The sequence below is a fragment of the Vombatus ursinus genome, unplaced genomic scaffold, assembly GCF_900497805.2.
Source record: "Vombatus ursinus unplaced genomic scaffold, bare-nosed wombat genome assembly UNPS02014810.1, whole genome shotgun sequence".
NCBI classification, from domain to species: domain Eukaryota; kingdom Metazoa; phylum Chordata; class Mammalia; order Diprotodontia; family Vombatidae; genus Vombatus; species Vombatus ursinus.
In genome coordinates, this window is record NW_020954588.1 from 30,119,717 (window position 1) to 30,140,339 (window position 20,623).

Genomic DNA, 20,623 nt, shown 5'->3' on the forward strand with positions numbered 1-20,623 from the left:
GAAAATGTGACCTTAAAGACCTTCCCATAAGTGAAAGAGCCTCATGTCTTGCATTTATGCATATGATACACAAAAATGTGTGACCTTCAAAAGCAATGATATAAATCTATATATGTCACTCTATACATATACATTTTGAATACCTTGGTGAATACAAAAATAAAATGCACATAATATATTCTAAGAACCTACATTTTGGTTATTTAAGAACTCAAGGTCATATTAACTGAGAGGAAGAAACATCTGGTATTTTATAGTGATTTTATTTTGAAGTTCTTCAGCTCTTTGGAAAACTGATTATTTGTAAGTCTGTTTGGACAACTGGATTGTTTCTGGCTTCTGATGCTATCTCCTTTCCTGTTTTAGTAATTGCCATATCCTGGGAGCAAGAAACGTCCAACACAGCACCATTGGTGCAATTCAGAGGAGATGTTGTACCTGTCGGTGGATCTGATGATTTTCTTGTAGAAGCAAAGGGAAGAGGGAGAGAAAGACTTGCCATGTAAACCATACTTCCCAGACGTCGAGATACCTTTAGAGATAGAAATTATTATAATAGTTAGTTCTCTAAATATTCTCAATAACATTAACAATTTTCAACCCTGAGTTGGAGGTCTGGGACCAATTTGCTATGGGACTTTTGGATCCACAGTTACAGGGACCATGCCTCAGATTTCATTTACTTTTTCCTCTCATTAAGAGTCATTGTAGGTCAATGAAAAGAGCTCTCTGGCTTAAAGGCCAGAGGGACCAAGGTTCACATCCCTACTGAGATACTCACAATGTGACCCTGGACCAGTCATTTAACCTCTCAAAGTCTGTTTTCTAATCTGTAAAATGAAGATAATAATACTTCCAATACATATCTCACAGGAGTGGTAAGGGAAAGGCTTTTGAAGACCTTAGAGTGATATAAAAATGTGAGTTGTCTTAATTTATTTCACTGCACATATTTTCATTATCTGAGACTATTAAGACTGGTAGTAGAAATTCATAATGACTCTTTCCTCCAAAGTGCCAATTACCAGAGGCACACCCTAGGGGAGAGATAGGAGACAGAATATACCTGGCTATCACTATCACCACCTTGCTTGCCATCTTCCCTCAAATGCTGATGGAGACATCCCAGTACTCTGAAACAAAAAGCCTTGAGAATGGCAATGATCTCAGCTTAGTGTCTACAGCCATCACAAAAAGTGACTTGTATAAAGATATAGCCTAAGAATGACTCCCATGGGAGCTACAGCCACATCTTTGGAAGAACCAGAAAAGAAAGTTCTTGTCACCTAAGTCCTTGTCATTGTAAAATGGTTCAACAACAAACTGATATGATTTTATAAGTGGAAATGACATTTAAAAAGAGGAATTTTCTGCTTTGCCACTGCACCCTAAGGACCCTGGATCCATTCTATCTGATTTGCAGCTGAGAGTTTCTTTCTATGTTGTCTTCCCCATTAAAATGGGACTTTCTTGAAAGTAAGGATTAATTTACTTTTTGATTTGTATTCCCAGCATTTAGCACAGCGCTTTACACACAGAAAGTGCATAATAAGTGCTTCATTCCTTCATTCATTATCTAACACTCCTTTTCAGTTGTGCTGAGGTTCAACTTTATCTTCCACTATTAGCAACCTACCACACTGAATTCTGCATTCAGTATGGAAATAGTACTTCTATTTTTTTGGGGGGTGTTAGACTTGGGTGTGGCTTAAAACATACCCCTAGGGTGAGAGGGAAGAATCTCAGATCAGTGCTATATCTGAAATGCAGCCAAAACTCACTCTGAAGGACCAACTTACCATAGAATCAACTTTTACTCAAACACTGACCCCTTGCCACATAGAGACAGTACCAAATGTTGCCACAAGATGCCAGACACCTGGGGGACGAACATACAGACACACATCCTCTCCCCAAGTTGTTTTCCTATCAGTTACTATGTTCTTGTAGAATTTAATTTACTCCTTGGGGAAAAAAAAAGATTGTTTTTTTCTTTCTTTCTTTCTTTTTTTTTTTTTTTTTTGGTCTTTACGTCCTCAGCTTCTAGCACAGTGCCTGTGATTAATAAGTACTTTTTGATAGATTGATTGATTAGCACACCAGGACAGAGATAAAAAGACATACCCATACTGGGGAAGCTTCTCCTTGGAGAAATTCACATAATGCACAAGTACCATTCTTATGCCTTGTCCTTACCTGGATCTTACTCTCACTCTGAGGCTAGTCTAAACTACTTAAAGTTTCCAACTTTGGCCAGTCTAATTAAATCTACTAGCCTTTGTAACAACTCTTCCTCTTCCTTTAGTATTCCTGTTCACCCTGTTCCCACATCCACTGCAAAGGTGGAACAGTGGCATTTAGCTGCTAGTAAGTAAATCCATTATTTTAGTAGTAAACCAGGTGGCTGCTCAAATTCACCAAAGTTGCTGACCATGGTACCAATATCGGAAGGCTGAGCCCCTCCCAGTTGATTTTGTGTATATCCATCACATTTGATGGGAGTACTAAAAATGACCAAATATATAGGGGGGAAAGACTAGAAATAGAGTGGGGCAGGGATGAAAGAAACAAAAAGCAAATGGAGAAAGAATGAAGAAAGACCTGGGTCAAGACAAGAAATAAATAGGAAGCCAAATTAACAGATTAAATGAAAGCCAAGGAAACCTGTACTCATTATGAGGTAAGGGGATCCAATAAAATATTTCAACTATGAGGGTTCTCTATTTAGTAATATCTCAAGGGGAGTAGCTCATGTTCCATGATTCATATTAAACACAAAGGCTGAAAGCATGACTGGAAAATGCACAGTGAAAAATAATTTTGATTTGGCTAAAAAGAGGTTAGAGAATCCATTGAGAATTTAAGTTAACTTAGAGTTTTCTTTTTTCATGTTCAGAGTGTTATTATAGGGAAAGAAAAGGCATAATTAAATGAAAAAATCCATCTAGCTATGTTTCTTTCTCACAGATGTGAAATCTTTACTTTCATCCCCAAAGAACAGTTCAAATATTAAGAAGCTGCAAAGCATCAAGGAAATCCAAGTAATATGATTTTTAAAAATAAGAGAATAAGGTCAAAAGGACTGTGGGAAATAGTTTGATTTATAATTGAAACGTTTTCCAATAATCTCCTAAAATTCTACAATTTCTTACTTAAGGTAGGGTTATACCTTATAATCATAGATTCCTAGCACTGGAAGGAATCCTAAAAGTCTTTTTGTCTAATCGCTAATGAAAATGTGTCACCTCTAAGACATTACCAATAAATAACCATCTAACCCTTACTCAAAGATTTCCAGTGACTTGGAACCTATTTTGAATTTTTGGACAGCTCTAATTAGAATCATAAATGTCAAAACCAAAAGGGATCTTGTAGATCAATATGTCCAACCGTCTTACTTTACAAATGAAGAAGTTGTGGCTTAGAGATATTTGTGACTCGCCTGAAGGTCACAAGGTAACTATTCTGTCTCCAAATCTAGTGCTCTAACACCTTGTTGGAAAGTTTCTCTTTGTATTGAACTGAAATCTGCCTGCCTATAAATCCAATTCTTGGTCCTCACTCTGTCCTCTGGGACCAGCAAGATCTTCCCTTTTAACATGTGAAGACAGCTTTCATTCCTCTTGGCTTCCTCCCACCACTCTGCCCCAGTTTTCTATTCAGATTAAGACTCTGGTTCTTTCATTAGATTATTGTATAGAATCATAAGATTCAAAGCTAGACAAGGATCAGTTTTTACAAAGGATTAGTAATTTTACAAGGGAGGAAACTGTGGCCCAGAGAAGTTAAGTGACTTGTCCAAAGTCACATAAGAAATTAGAAGTAGGGGCAGCTAGGTGGTGCAGTGGATAGAGCACTGGCCCTGGATTCAGGAGGACCTGAGTTCAAATTTGGCCTCAGACACATAACACTTACTAGCTGTGTGACCCTGGGCAAGTCATTTAACCCCATTGCCTAGCCAAAAAAAAGAAAAAGAAATTAGAAATAGAGAAGAAATTTGGAGCTATGTCTTTTAATACCACATCCAGGGCTCTTTCCATTGTATTATTCCATGTTTTCAAATTCCCTCACCCTTTTGTTTACTCTGTCTTAGAACACTCCAGTTGTTTAATGTCTTTTTTTGAAACACACACCCAGAACTGAACACAATACTACAAGGTTAATCATACTGTTACTATATGTAATGAGAAGTGTTGCAGAGTGGATAGAAACTTGGGTTAAGTCCCATTTTTAACATCCTTCATAAGTGACCCTGAGCAAATCATTTAATCCCTCAGTGCCCCACACAACTGTCTAAAACAATAAAAAGTTGCAGAACAGTAGCTGATCCCCATTGGTGGAAAGTGTTTCTATTACCATAGCTGCCTAATTTGTCTCTTTGCCTCAAGACTTTTCAGTCTGATCCATTCTCTACTCAACTACCACAGTGGTCTGATGATGTCCTGCCCTGCTCCTCCTACTTAACAAACTCTAGTGACTTCCTATGGCTTCCAGCTGCAAAGTCAAGTCCTATGTTTGATCATGATTTTCAGGGAGTCAACGATTCTGAAATTCTCTCTTCTCAATCTGTTTTCCATGTCAGTTGTTCTTGATAGTAAGATATTTTACATTTTCCTTTAATTTTTTTTCAATCTCTTAACTATGTTCTAAGATTCTTGCTTCATTCCATTTTTTAGGAGGTCCACTGCTTGAAAGAGGTTTTCCACCTTCTATTCTAAGCTGTTTATTCTCTCTTTATTTTTTCTTCCCAGATTCTCATTTCATTTTTAATTTAATTTTTTTCTCTTTATTTCATCCAGCCACTCATTTAACTAAGTCTCTTTCTTTTTCGAGATTCTGTTTGTGCCTATTATGGTGATATTCTCTTCTTGGTTTACTTCTTGGGTCATAATATTCATCTTAAACCATGGTATTAGTTCATTGTGTTTAGTGTTTTCTTCTGTTTGGTCATAATTTCAGCCTCAATTCTTGATTTGTCATTTTTTTGCTCAAGCCAGTTCCTTCTTACCCTCTTGAATGGGTTGAGTAGACTTTGTTTGATCTTATCCCCTCTCCTAATTTGGATGCTGACATTTCTGTTGATCTGGATTGGGTAGTTGGTATTAGCTTTCCCCCCACCCCTTTGCCTCAATCCTTGACTTCTGTCTCAGTCTCTTGGTGGTCCTCTGTGGGTTCTGGCCTCAGATAGATGCAGTCTTCTTGTACTGTTTCTAATCCAGAGCTGGTATTGTCTCCCTGATCATATCTTGACAGTATTCCAGGAAGACTTTTACTTATCATGATAGTCTCAGGCCTCCTGCGTAGCCTCCCTGGAACTGGCTGGCATCCAGGTGCCAAGCTGGTCCTATCTCCTTCTATGATTTCCTGTGCCTGGTTAAGCATTGCTTCCTTGTGCAATGATCTATGAAATCTGGTTCTGGCCTTCCTTCTGTTCTGGGAGGTTAAGACCAGCATCTGGCTTCAGATCCTCAATTACTGGAACTCATGATTAATTTTGATCTCTCTGCTCAGAACACTGGCTGCTGGCTTCATGTTGGCTGTCTTTCCTCCTCTACTGGCTTCTCTGTTTATATGCATGCTCACTGGCTTCTCTATAGGATGAGACCCCTGTACTCACCTCTAGTAGCTTCTGATTTTCTTCTTGTGTAATACTGGGCTAGATGGAGATGCTTTCTTCTCCTTTTTGTTTTCTCTATTATATCTCTATCATTGGTCTTTCTGAGGTCATTTTTAGCTATTTAGTTGGAGTTTATGTAGAAAAGCTGAGTTTCTCTATGATGTTCCATGCTGTAATCTTAATTGGAAGTCTCAGATGGCTCAGGTGAGCATATGTCTCTTTGCTTTACACCTTGTTTGACATTGTTAATCAATGAATCATTAAACAAAGTTATCTTAGTAGTCATATCTGTTATAGACTCTCTTGTGATTTAAAAACATTATTTTGTACACTTTCTCTTTTATTATGAACTCAATAAAAATTGATAAACAAACACTTCCATATACAAAGAACAAAAGGAAGGATTGTGTGAAATCTAAGGTATCAATAGCCATATGAAGAAAAAATACTCTAAATAATTTACAACTAGAGAAATGCAATCTAAGGCAATTCTGAGGTTCCCCCTCACTCCCATCTGATTGGCAAAGATGGCAAAAGAGGAAAATGACAAATGTTGGGGGGGGTCAGGAAATCAGGCACAGTAGTGTAGTGTTGGTTGAGCTACTGAACAATCTAGCCATTCTGGAAAACAATTTGGAACTATGTTCAAAAAGTTACTAACCCATGAATACACTTTGTCCCAGCTATATTTCTAGTAGGTCTATCCCCCAAAGAGATCAGGAAAACAGAAAAGGACCAATGTGGGCAAAATATTTTATAGCAGCTCTTTTGATAGTAGCCAAAAATTGGGAGCACAGTGGATAATGTGCCAGGCTTGAAGTTAGAAAGTTTCATCTTTCCATATTCAAATCTGGTCTTAGATATTACTAGCTGTTTGACCCTGGGCACATCACTTAACTCCATTTGCCTCAGTGTCCTCATCTGTAAAATGAGCTGGAGAAGGAAATGGCAAACTGCTCCAGTATCTTTGCCAAGAAAACTCCAAATGATGTCACAGAGAATCAGACATGACTGAAACTACTGGACAAAAACTTGGAAACTAAGGGGGTGCCCTTCATGTAGAGAATGGCTAAATAAATTATAGCATATCCATATGATGGAATATTATTGTGCCATGAGAAATTACTTAATAGATAGTTTTAGAGGAAATTGGAAAGACCTCTTTGAATCATGCAGAGAAAAATCAATAAAACCAGGAGAACAATTTATAAAATGAAAAACATTATAGACAAAAAACAACTTTGAAGGATTTGAGAACTCAGATAAATGGAATGACAAACTAAGTTCATAAGACTAAAGATGAAATATGCCACTCACCTCCCACCAGAGCATTGATTAATTTAAGATGCAGAGACATACATTTTTGGCAATGTGGAAATTTGTTTTGCTGAGCTGTAAATGGTTATAATGAGGGTTTTATTTATTTATTTTTGTCTGTTAAATGAGGATAGGCAGTGGGAGGGACAGATTATAAATAGTAGCAACACTTCTCTACTTATTTGTATCTACTGAACTTCCTTCTGACCTCTTCTGTATATTTTCTCAATATTTTTTTTGCTGTTCTTTTCTTCTTTCTGGCATTGTTTTCCCAGCCTCCCCTACTTCCTCCCCACAACTTTCCCTGCCAAAAATAAAAGCCTTCCCTTGTGACAAATAAGTATATCCAAGCAAAACAAATTCATCCATCAATCATGTTTGTCCTTCTCTCTATCAATAAGTAAGAAGTGTATTTCATCATCAGACTTCTAGAATCAGCATCATCATCATGGTTATTATTATCATTACCATCATCATCAAAGTTAGCATTTACATAGTGCTTTTAAGGTTTGCAAAATACTTTATATTTATTTTATTTGATCCTCACAACAACCCCATTTGACAGCTAATGAAACTGAGGCAAAGCGACTTGCCCAGGATCACACCACTACTTAGTGTCTAAAGCAGGATTTGAACTCAGAACTCCTGACTCCAAGTCCAGTACTGTACTATTTAGTTGCCTAGGTGATGAGGATTGATGATTGATCTTTGCATAGATCAGAGTTCTTAAGTCTTTTAAAATTATTTTCCTTTACCTTATTGTAGTTTTTTATATAAATTATTCTCCTAGTTCTGTCCTCTTCATTCTATATCAGTTCACAAAATTATTTCCCATTTTCCCTGAAGCAACCATTTTTGTCATTTTTATGGCACTAATATCTTATCACATTCATTTACCATAATTGTTCAGATATTCCCCAATTTCTGGTTACCCAATTTGTTTTCAGTTCTTTGCTGTAAAAAAAAGTGCTGCTATAAATACTTTTGTACATAAAGTCCTTTCATTGTCTTTGATTTATTTGTGCCTAGTAATAGTATCACTGGGCCAAAAGGTAAACACATTTCAATGCCTTTGGGGATATAATTCCAAATGACTTTCTAGAATGGTTAGACTAATTCACGTATACACAGATAGTACACTGTGTGCCTCCCATACGATTTTAAATGCAGAGAGGAAACACATTATTTGAATATCCCTCTGAAGGCTATATTTACTTCTAAGTCAAATGCTTTAAAAAAAAAACAATAAACAACAAGCACAGTGCCTTCCTGTGTTTATGGAATCACACTACTGGAAGAACTTCAGAGACCATCTAGTTCAAACAGTACTTGAAAAGAAATAGAACACACCTGAAAAGTGGTCATCTACCTCTGCCTTGAAAACCCCCATTGCTTCATTTGACACCCAGACAGATGATTTTGAAATGGCTGCTAGGTTGGCAATATAATGTAATATAAGAAATAATTTTCTGTACAGTAATAAATATATAGTACATATAAATGTATGAAATTTCCACTACCTCCCAGGAGCATGTCTTTATCTTTGACCATTTTCTATTTTTATTTTACATCTCTCACTCAGTTATGTGATTGTAAAGATTTGATCTGCTATAGAAAATACTCTGAGCAAGTTGTGATATTTTTCTCTTATTTGTAATCTTCTCCTTTTGGAAATCATTAGATGTCAATCCCTGAGTGACTCTAAAATTGTGTTACCTCTGACATAGATCTCTTCTGTTGTCCACATTTGGTTGGGTCCAGCTGTGCTTCCTAATTATACCTTCTTAGTATAATCATCACTTCTTGGCATAGTACATTGGTTACTGAGCTGGTAGATTCCAAATATGGTCATTTTATTATACTCACCAATGAGACTAGATATGGTAGAAATGCTAGAAGATATGTTCAACTTCACATCTATTTGTTATCCTTTGATTTTTCACTAAATATGCTCTTGAGATAATCTGGCTTAGTTAAGTCTCAAGCCAGATTTTCATCTTAGGATCATTTTCCTTTCAATTTTTTTTTTAGGTTTTCCTACTGGCAAGATTGCCTGTAATATTCCATCCCCCTTCTCTGTAATGTCTTACTGACGAACTTGTTCTCTAAACTGTTGTTGCACGTGGCTTCCATGTCCTTTTATTTGGCAATGTGATCAAGTACTTTCTGGCTTAGATTTCTAGATTCTTTTGGTTTTGTTGCTATGGTATCTTTTGTCTATTGATTATATTTCTCTGAGAAATATTATTAGCTAGTCTATAGTATTAAGAGATTTCAGAGGATTGAGAAATGGAAGGCATCTTCTAGATTATGTCTTCACTTTTGTTCCTTTAATACTTTCCAGAGTCAAGAGCGGGTTTGAACAGATTGGGTTGGAGTTGCAATAACTAGCAACTTGTGTTGTTTTCTTGTGTTTATCCTTTCCCCCCCAGTTTAGTGTTGTTTTCAACCATTGCTCAATTTGACATGCACAGACAGCTGATTCTGAAATAACTGCTGTTGGTAATAAAATGTAATGTAGCCAATAATTTTCTGTTCATTAAAAACACATATCTACATATATATAATTTCACTTTTTCTGATTTTGCTTGGTGCTAAGTCATGTTGAAAGCCTTGCAATACTCTTCTTAAAGAGAGTATTTGTGATATATACACATTATGCTTCTGTGTAATTGACCAACTTTTGACCTGTTTCATTTAATAATCTTACAGCTGTATTTCTCAAGATTGTTTTCATCATCTTTCACATTCCCATTTCTACAGTGGAACTGCTGAGTATTAAGGCATATGTTGACTTACCTTTCAGGATTCTGTCAAGTTCTCTGTAGTATCTCTGCTGCTTCATTCTTTCCGACAGTCTTTAACATATCTTCCGGTTCTGAAGCTATGAACCTATGATTATCATGGTGGTCTGTGTGCATGTATTTATCATTAACAAGCACTGAGAAACAAGGTAAGCAAGAATCCAAGAAATGATTGTTTCTTTTTGCCTTTGATTTTGTGATAAAATGAACCTTCGTAACCGCTGCTCAATCCTTTATTTGCCTTTCTGAGGAGAGTTTATGAGTGGTCCACTTATGTTTCTATGTCTTCTTTAAGTCTTCTGTTTCCATTTGTAGTGAGAATATTTAAAAAATGAAGGTGGTTCAGTTTCTCCAATTGTGTATCATCTTTGCAGATCACAGAATCATGGAAATTCTGAGTCAGAAGGGATCTCAGTAGCCATCTGGTACAATTATTTATCTGAAAAAAGAAACCCCCTACAACATATCTGAAAAGTATTCAGCTAGCTCTTCTTGAAGTCTCAGCATGAGGGGAAACCTACTTAATACCTCTTGAAGCAGCCAATTCCATTTTGGAAGAACTCCTAACTGTCAGGACATCTTTCCTTTTCTCAAGCATAAATTTGCCTCTTTCTAGCTTCCACTCATGTGGAAATCTTGATCTCTGGGGGCCAAGCAACACAAGTTTTATCTTTCCTATGGGGAAGCTCAGACTGTCTCATATGAAATTACCTTAGCTATTATTCTCCTATCCATTATATTAATTAATGGCTCATTTACTCTAAATAAAAAAAAAACCTCATTATTACTCAAAAAAACACATGATTAATCTTTCACACCTGACCCTTAGCTATAATACAGGATATTTCAGTGCTTAGATACTTAGATACTAACCCTTGGATAATTAAACATAGCTGTCATATCTTTACCAAACATTCTCTTTTCCAGACTAAGTATCCCCATTCTTCCAATCAGTTTTCATATAACATGAACTCAAGGCCCTTGATCATACTGGTTACTGTCTTCTGGACACTTTCCAACTTATCAATCTCATCCTTTAAGCTGACACCAAGAACTGAACATTATATTCCTGATGTGTTCTGACCTGGCAGGGTATATACCTCATTATTCCCGGAAATGATGCCTTTCTTAATGAAGCCAAATATAACTCTTTAAGGTTTGTGAGTCTTTTACAAATACTATATCATTTGATGTTCACAACTACTCTGAGATGTGTGTGCTATCATTATACCCATTTTACAGATGAGGAACCCGAGACATACAGAAGCTAAGTGACTTGCTCAGTGTCCCACAGCTGGTAAGTATCTGAGGCTGTATTTGAACTCGAGTTTTCCTGACTATCATGTCCAGCACTCTATCCACTAAGCAACCTAGATATCTTATACTGTTATTATAAAATAGTTATTATTATGTATGTATTTCTTTATATAATATAATGTTTTGTGTATAATACTTGATCTGTAGTACTCCCCTAGTAGGGATGAGGATAAGAAACTGAATCTGTGACCTCACTGGCATAGTGAACTCTCAGTTGCCAGTCATACCTTTTTCTGTCTTAAACAGTTGTCTAAAACACCAAGGAAATAATCAACTTGTCCAGCATCCTAAAACCAATATGTGTTAGACGTGAGACTTAAATCCAGGTCCTCTTGGCTTTGGCACCACCTTTCTATACATTACTTCACATTGCCAGTAACTATTCAGTAATAAATTAGAAGTTTTATGAGATCTCTAGAAAATATGGAACATGTTAGATACCTTGTGCAGAATAACATTAAAACACGAAATGCTATATTCTCAAATAGCTTTAAAACAAACAAACAAACAAACAAACAAACCAGAACTCCCAAAGTAGGTCTTTAGAGGAAACACAGATTATATTTGCTGAACGATGAATTTCTAGGACTTTTGGTAAGAAGATAACATTCATAAAACATTAAGAGTGAAAAGGGTCTCATTTATCTTAAGGACCTCGCTATCAACAGCCTTCGGATTTCATTATTTAACATTTTGTGTGACTAAGTGACCATACCTGAGAACGAATTTTTAGGGCTGGTCCAAGTTTTAAGCCCATAGTGTCCAAAAGATGCTCCTCTGTGAGCAAAGGCAAGGTTTCACCATCAATTGCATGGTCTCTAAATATCTTAAGAATAAAAAAGAAATGCATGTTACTCTGTCCAATAGTCTCTTGTGTTATTTAATGTCACTTTGTTTTGTCCATATTAATTTCATCTTTGAGAACCACAAAGATAATATTTCACCCAAACGAACAGAAGGAAGAATGACTTCCAGTTCACTTCCTGCTCTTCAGTATTTTCTGTTTATCGTATTGGGCACGTGGGCGCTTCTGGGGCAGGTGGAAAAGGAAGAAGTTACCCAGGTGATTTCATCCTTTTGTCCTTCCTACTCTCCCTTGCTAATGCCTTCGTCTCTCAGAGTGCCTTCCATCCACTCTGGCTATCTAGCTTTATCTTCTATCACTTAGTTATTTACATGTTATCTGTCCCATTCCACTTCCAGCTCCTTGCAGGAAGGGACTGCCTTTTACTTTCTTTGTATCCTCAGTGTTTAGCATAGTGCCTGGCACATAGTAAGTACTCAATAAAAGCTTGTTGACTTGACTTAGCTTGCCCAACTGGCTTTCCTGTGATTTTCCGAGCAGCCAAGTTAATCTCTCTTTGAAGTGGACACAGCCACTCCTACTTTCCTCCAAACAGTTCAGACAGCTGGGGGCCTGAATGTGCCAGAGACATCAAAGGAGACACTCTTCCCCGCTGTGCTGGGGGAAAAGGTAACCTGCTAGCATCATCCTGTGATCAAAGCACTGAGAAATGAGCTTTGGGAACCTTATCACGGTGTAGGTTAAGACTTGGCTATGTTGGATCCTAGAATTAGAGCTGGAAGGGGCTTTAGATGGGATCTGGCCAAACTTTTTCATTTTAGAAATTATTGGATCTAGTTCTAAAAGGGGCCATCACATCCAATGCCCTTATTTTACAATTGAGGAAACTGAGGCAGAGGGAAATGAAATGACTTGTCCAAAGTCATACAGGTAGTAAGTAGCTGAGCCAACATTCCAATGAAGAAACTCTGATTCCAAATCCAGCATTCATTCCACCTCACCACACTGCCAAAAGACCTAGATCCACCACTTACTATTAGCATATCCATAGGGGCAACCAGGTGGTGCAGAGGATAGAGCACCAGCCCTGAAGTCAGGAAGACCTGAGTTCAAATCCGGCCTCAGACCAAACACTTGACACTTACTAGCTGTGTGACCCTGGGCAAGTCACTTAACCCCAATTGCCTTAATAAAAAAAGAAAAGCATATCCCTGGCTATAAAACCTAGATAACTTTAGTCCTGGCTACCTCAGAGAGGGTTATAAAGAGAGATGGCTATATTTTGAAAAGAGTTCTGTTCAACCGTTATTATTTAAATGAAGAGCTCTTACTCATTTCTACAGAAATGAATGAATATAAGATAACATTTCAATTCTTATAGTTTGGGAGGCATATTTATCTTCTACATAATTATGTGTCCTTAGGCACACCCTAATGTCTCAAGAAAATTTAGTATTTTATGCCTCATTTTAAAAGTTTGTCTTTTTTTCTAACTATGAAAGGCAATGTTGCAAAGTGGATAGAGACCTGGCCCTGGAGTCAGAAAGACCTGGGTTCCAGTCCTATCTCCGACACATGTTGGTTGTGTGACTCTAGGCAAGACATTTAACCTCTCAAAACTCTGGCAACTATCTAAGATTGTAAATTGCAAAGAAGGTATCAATCTGTATTCAATCCACCAAAATACATTTATTAAATTCCTACTATGAGCATTAGTAGAGGGAATTCCTCACTGAGAGCTTCTGATACTGGTAAAATCATAAGCTAAGTTAAAAAAAATTAAGTAAAACGTAGTTGTTGATTTTTTGAAAGTTTAGTTAAATTTTACTTTCTTTGGTTTGCTGAATAAAAATGTCTTTTATGAATAATTATCATATGTGTTTGCTTTCAAAAAATAATAAAATTTCCTGGGTATATATCTTACTGAAGTGTTCTTAATCAAATGTTCATACACCTTCTGGATCAAAATCTCCAGCTCTTAAAAAATTCTGCATCTTTTGACCAATTGTACATTGAAGAATGGCTCTTGGTTTTATATATCAGTTATAGTTCTTTTGCTATATTGGATATCTGGCCCTTATTGAAGATGTTTAGTGCAAAGATCCCCCCACCCCAGCTCCCTTTGATGACCTCTTCTGATGCTGGTTGCATTGATTTTGTTCTAGAAAAAAAAATTTCTAATTTCAAATAATCAAACTAAGCTATTTTAAGTTTTGTGATCACCTCTATCCTTTGGTTAAGAATTCCTCTAAAAGGCAAAGCTATGAAAGGCCCCTCACCTGGTCCTCTTCAATTTTTTTTAATAGTGTGACCTTTAATATTGGGGGGAAAACAATAAAATAAAGCTGGAAGTTTACTTTTCTATCTGTATCCCCAATTCTCGGTACATAGTAAGCAAAGGCTGTGTCATTATAAGAGAAAAAATGGGAAAATGTACCTCCCTCCCTTCATTGGAGAGGTGGAAGATCTGTGCGTGTGGTAAGTTGTTTGCCGTCAGATGTTCAATGTGTTGGTTTTACTGAATTTGTTTTTTGATTCCTTGTTGTACTTTCAGGGGAGGGGAAGGCTTACTTGAAAACTAATGAGATGTAAAAGCAAAAGGCATCAGTTTTTAAAACGTTAATGTCTTTGGCTTTTATATAGGTTTTGTAGGATTTTAAGCTGGCAAGGACCTTAGATGTCATTGGCCCAGAAGAGGAAGAGACTTGTTCAATTAGTCTATATGCAGCAGAGGCAAGATTCCAAACCAAGTCTGTCCAAATCTGGTGTTTTTCTCATCCATCATGTTGCTATAGCTTCCTTTTCTTTTTCAGACTAAATGAGCTATTCCACAATTCCATTTGAGTATTTGAGTAGTCCAAAGTCACTGAACTATTACCAAGTTGCGCTTAAAGCCGGATTCTTTTAACTAGTGAGAGAGTAAACACATCAATAACAGGCACCTGGAAACCACATTCACTAAGTGATAACCTTACTGACCTTAGCTTTCACACAACCTCCTGGGTAATTAGAGGAATCAAATTTGTAGTAAATTATAATGTCTGCATGTAATAGGATCATATATTTAGAGCTGGAAGAGTCTCCTAGACCATTTAATGCAACCCCAGATTTTATAATTAAAAGTGTCTTTGAAAAGATATATTTTTCTTTTTCTAATATCCTGGGTTTAAAAGACAAGTCAACAGAAATATATTTCTAAGTTCCTTAATTGTTAGATAGTATTTGTTTATTTTATCTATTTACTGATTGAATGACTGATAGGTTGGAGATTGGGTCTCTTTATCTTGCCCAGGTTGGAGGTTCAGTGGCCATCTATGCGCTGATCCCACTATTGATTGGCAAGGCAACCTCTCCTTCGTTAGTCCAATGGCTTCTCACTCCCAGGGAGCTCACCATATTGTCACTGGGTTCAATGAAGACTGATCAACTTAGCCTCGCTGGGCCAGATCTCCTGAGCTCAAACAATCCACTAGCCTCAGCCTCCCTGGTGGCAATGGTTACAAGTTTATGCCCCCTTGCCCATCTTAAGTTTATTTTAATAAAGAAAATAAGTCACCTGTGCATAGTCTGAACAACCTGGGAGCCCAGTAATGAAGTCATACACGTCATCTACGGCCCATTTCCGAATATCTTCAACAGAAGAAAGATCTTCCCCATTTAAAAATAGGTCACCTGTTCCTTTAAAGAGAAAAGGAAATGAACAGAAATTAATTACAATGACCCATCTTGGTCCCAGAGAACAGATGGTGATACAATGAAATACACTTTCCTTTTCTTAGTAGAGAGGTGGGGGACTTCAGGAGCAGCTTGCTACATGTGTTGTCAGACCAAAGTTTTTTGTTAGCAATGATTAATCAGTTTCCTTCATTACTTGGAAAGGTGTAAATGAAGAAGAGAAAAGAATGAATGAAGAAAAAATAACTGCAGTGTAGCAAACAAAAGTAATCAATAAAACTTAAATGGAAAAGATATTATTTTGTGATGAAAGATACATTTTATAAGGAAAATAGTGAGTTGAGTATAGTGTTTTTAAAAAAATACACGTATACCAACCTCACTCACTACTATCATGGTCTCACATACTTTAAAACAGGAGTTCTCACTTGAGAGAAATGCTTATTTCTCTCTTGTATTTAATAACCAATTATTTAATTAGGACTAAAGAATTTTCCACTTCCTCATCCAGAAATCAACCAGTGTAAGAAATCTTGGGCAAAGACTTACCCAGGCTAAGATCTAATCAAAGACAGTGAATGGGTGGATTCCTGTTCATTGTGTTTGGTCAGATGGGTCTGGAGTAGAAGTGGATTCCTTCTTTGATACGTATATTGATAAGTCTCTTTGAGCAAGATGTGGGTGATCCAAGTCAGTACTCCCAAGATCCTCATTAGAATGAGCCCACATCTCATTGTAATATTCATTCTCTCATTAATTGTTAACTAATCAGAGTTGATTGCCATTCTCAGGAACACCCAAGGGCATACAAACTTCTAGCCCACCACCATGATTGGTCTTTGGCATTCGAGAGTGCCACTGACCTTTTTATTAATAAAATGACTAATTGTCCAGAAACCATGTCTCTTGAATTTTTTAAACATCACACACCTTTTTGTGTATCATGGGCTCTTTTGGCCATCCAGTTCAGTCTATGGATCTCAAGTCAGAATAATATTTCTAGATACATAAATTAAACTAAACAACATCATGAAGGAAACCAATTATGTTGAAATATAGCTAAAATATTGAAAAACTAAATTCATGGAGTTAAGTAAGGTTACAAATCCCTACTTTTAAACATTTAAACTTTTTTTAAAAGAACTAATTATTTATTTTGAGTTTTCAACATTCACTTTTATAAGATTTCAAATTCTAAAATTTCCCCCTCCTTTCTCTCCCCCCTCTCCAAGATGGTATGCATTCTGATATAGACTATACACATACAATCATATTAAACATATTTCCACATTAGTCATGTTGTCAAAGAAGAATTGAAACAAAAGGGGAAAACCACAAGAAAGGAAAAAAGAGAAAAGAGTATCCTTCGATCTTCATTCAGACTCCATAATTCTTTCTTTGGATGAGGATAGCATTTTCCATTGAGTCTTTTGGAATTGTCTTAGATCATTGCATTGCTGAGAAGAGCTAAGTCTATCAGAGTTGGTCATCACACAGTGTTGCTATTATTGTGTACAATGTTCTTCTGGTTCTTCTCACTTCACTCAGCATCAGTCCATACAAGTCTTTCCAGGTTTTTCTGAAATCCACTTGCTTATCACTTCTTATGGAATAATAGTATTCCATTACATTCATATAGCACAACTTGTTCAGCCATTCCCCAATTGATGAACATGCCTTCAATTTCCAATTCATTGCCACCACAAAAAAGAGGGGATATAAATATTTTTGTACATGTGAGTCCTTTTGCCTTCTTTATGATCTTTTTGGGATACAGACCTAGTAGTGGTATTGCTGGATTAAAGGGTATGTACAGTTTTATAGCCCTTTGGGCATAGTTCCAAATTGTTCTCCAGAATGGTTGAATCAGTTCACAACCGCACCAACAATTCTGCTCTCTCTTTTGATATTGCTGCCTGCACATGTATCGAGACCATCAGGACCTCTATTCCATGCCTCTGCAGCTCTTCCTCTCACTCAATCAGCCAACAAAAAAATTGACTAATCTATATTCTACATCCTGTAGTAGGATGTGTAGAGAACACTAAGGAAATACATCATGTAGTCCAAACCCTTGATGATCTTTTGATCAGATTATAGAGTCAAGACTCACACACAAGTGGAAAGTATGATGTAATGTAGAAACAAAGACCATATTGTATGCTTCAGGAAGCAAGTATTGAGGAAATAAAAGCTTATTCCAATAGTAGGGGAAGAGAGATTATAACCATTCCATGATTGCTATCAGAAAGGCACCTTGAAGTAGCATATTACTATAATAATGATAGCTGACATTTATATATCACTTCAAAATTTATAAACCAATTTCTGTATATTATATCATTTGATTCTCATGACAATCTTGTAAATCTAGTGCTATTATTATCGGCATTTTACAGATGAGGAAATTGGAGCACAGAGCAGTTAACATTTAAACTCGTGCTTTTGGTGGTGTGGGTATTCTCTCCACCACTACAGATCTCAACCCTTCTTTGACTTAGTAAGTAATTTAAAGAGTTCCCACACCCAAACATTTCTCACTCTAGGGTCATTTAGGTGATGAGTTTCCAAAAAACTCTACATTTAGCTCTACATAAGAAATGAGTTATTGAAGGCTGTCGGTTTTTTTGTTTGTTTGTTTGTTTGTTTTTTTTACCAATTCCATCTCTCCAACTTTTCTTGGAGGCTGTCCTCTCCTCATAATTTTCATTATACCACACTAATCAGGCCTTCATTGACCCCTGCCTAGAACAGTGCAATTACAATCCTCTACTCAGTAAACTACCACGGCTCTCTCTTACCTCTAGGATCAAATGTGAAATCTTCCATTTGGATTTAAAACTCTTTACAACCTGGCCCCTTTCTTTTGTTGTTATTGTTGTTCAGTTGTGTTTGACTCTTCATTAGCCCATTTGGGGTTTTCTTGGCAAAGTTACTGGAGTGGTTTGCCATTTCCTTCTCCAGTTCATTTTACAAATGAGGAAACTGAGACAGACAGGGTTAAGTGACTTGCCCAGGGTCACATAGCCAGTAAGTGTCTAGGGCCAGATTTGAATATGGGAAGATGAGTTTTCCTGACTCTGGGCCTGATAATCTGTGCACTATGGTGCCCAATGGCACCTTTCTACCTTTCCCAATATTCCACATGTTACTTTCCCTTCTGTACTAGTCTAGTCCAGGGGTGGAAGGATTTTATTATATGTTATATTATATTATATGAATAATATAATATTATACATTATATAAGGATTCTATTAAATCCTTAATAAAAGTATTTGTTCAATAAAGCTTGGCCTCAGTCCCAAGACCGCACCCAAGGATCTGGAAGGCCACATGTGGCCTTGAGGCTGCAGGTTCCCCATCCATACTGGCCTCCCTGTTGTTCCTCAGACATGGGGTTTCATGCCCCATCTCTTCGTCTTTGCGCTAGATGTCCCCCATATATAGAATCAACTCCCTTCCATCTCTTCCTCTTCTAATGCTTGTTTTCCTTCAAGACTCATCTCGGGACTATATTCAGTAAAGTCTTTCCGGATCTTCCCAGCTGCTAGTGCCCTCCCTACTCAAAAAACCCACCTTGTATTCCTTTTGTGAGTGTGTGTGTATCTATATATATATACATACATAGACACACACACACACACACACGGGGGTGGGGTGCTAAACTGTATTGGTAGAAGGAATTTCCACAATTGAGAGCTGCTTCTGCTAATGAAATCATGGGTCCAGCCCTTCTTCCTGTAGTCATATATGTACATGTTGTCTCCCATGTTAGAATAGAAGCTCCTTGAGGGCACGGAATATTCACTTTTTTTTTTTTTTTGCTTTTTGGTGAGGCAATCAGGGTTAAGTGACTTGCCCAGGGTCACACAGCTAGTAAGTGTTGTATGTCTGAGACTGAATTTGAACTCAGGTCCTTCTGACTCCAAGGCCAGAGCTCTATCCACCGTGCCACCTAGCTGCCCCCAAAGAAATGGAGTGTCTTGTTTGAGGAATAGCAAGGCTCAGGGAGGCTTCCCATCACAGGTGGCACCTGAGGTTAACTCTTTTTTTGATTGTTTGTTTTTTTGTTTTTTCTGGTGAGGCAATCGGGGTTAAGTGACTTGCTCAGGGTCACACAGCCAGTGAATATCATTGTGTCTGAGGCTGGATTTGAACTCAGGTCCTCCTGACTCCAGGGCCAGTGCTCTATCCACTGAGCCATCTAGTTGCCCCTGAATATTCATTTTTGTCTTTGTATCCCCCAGCACTCAGAATAACACCTGGCACACAGTAGAAACTTAGTTAATGCTTATTGATTGACTGATAGATTTACAGGTCTTCCCACCAATATTCTCTCCTCCTGGCAATTCATCTTACCGACTATTACCAGAATAATCTTTTCTATTCTTATTTTTTTTTTTACCAGACCAGAGGTTTTATTAGTGGAGGGAGTCTGTATCTATGCTGATGGGCAACTATACTGCAATTTAGTCTGAGAGAAAGGGTTCTTAAACTGGGGTCCATGGACTTGGGCAGGAAAAAATTATGTCTTTATTTCCAGTACAATTGGTTTCCTTTGTAAGCCTATGCATCTTATTTTATACATTTAAAAACATGATTCTGGGAAAGGGTCCAGAGGCTTCACCAGACTTCCAAAGGGCCCATGATACAAAAAAACATCAAGAGCCCTTGTCTTAGGCAGTTGCCTGGGGCCCTCAGGGGTTAAATATCTTTCCAGGATCACCCAGCCGGTGTGTGTCAGAGGCAAACCTCTCCCTCCCCACTGTACCCACTGCCAAAATTATTATTTGCTCCCTGTCCAGTGTGTGCCCATTACACAATTTTCTGCAAAAGTATTCTTTTTCCTCCACTTTGGCCCTTGTGCCTTGTCTCCCTCTCTTCTCCTTCTCCTTCTTCTTTTTCTTCTTCTTCTTCTTCTTCTTTTCTTCTTCTTCTTCTTCTTCTTCTCCTTCTTCTTCTTCTCCTTCTTCTTCTTCTCCTTCTTCTTTTTCTTCTCCTTCTTCTCCTTCTCCTTCTCCTTCTCCTTCTTCTTCTTTTCTTCTTCTTCTTCTTCTTCTCCTCCTTCTTCTTCTCCTTCTTCTTTTT

At 37.3% G+C, this 20,623-nt stretch overlaps 1 protein-coding gene across 1 annotated transcript in view; it reads right to left on the minus strand.

Moving 5' to 3' along the window:
• Positions 1-277: 277 nt before the first annotated feature.
• Positions 278-20,623, minus strand: part of SAMD7 (sterile alpha motif domain containing 7) — a 32,391-nt gene continuing 12,045 nt past the window's right edge. The window contains exons 6-8 of the mRNA XM_027875777.1: positions 15,417-15,538; positions 11,771-11,881; positions 278-532 (exon numbers count right to left, since the gene is read on the minus strand). Coding sequence (XP_027731578.1) covers positions 278-532; positions 11,771-11,881; positions 15,417-15,538 — 488 coding nt within the window. The remainder of the gene's footprint in view (positions 533-11,770; positions 11,882-15,416; positions 15,539-20,623) is intronic.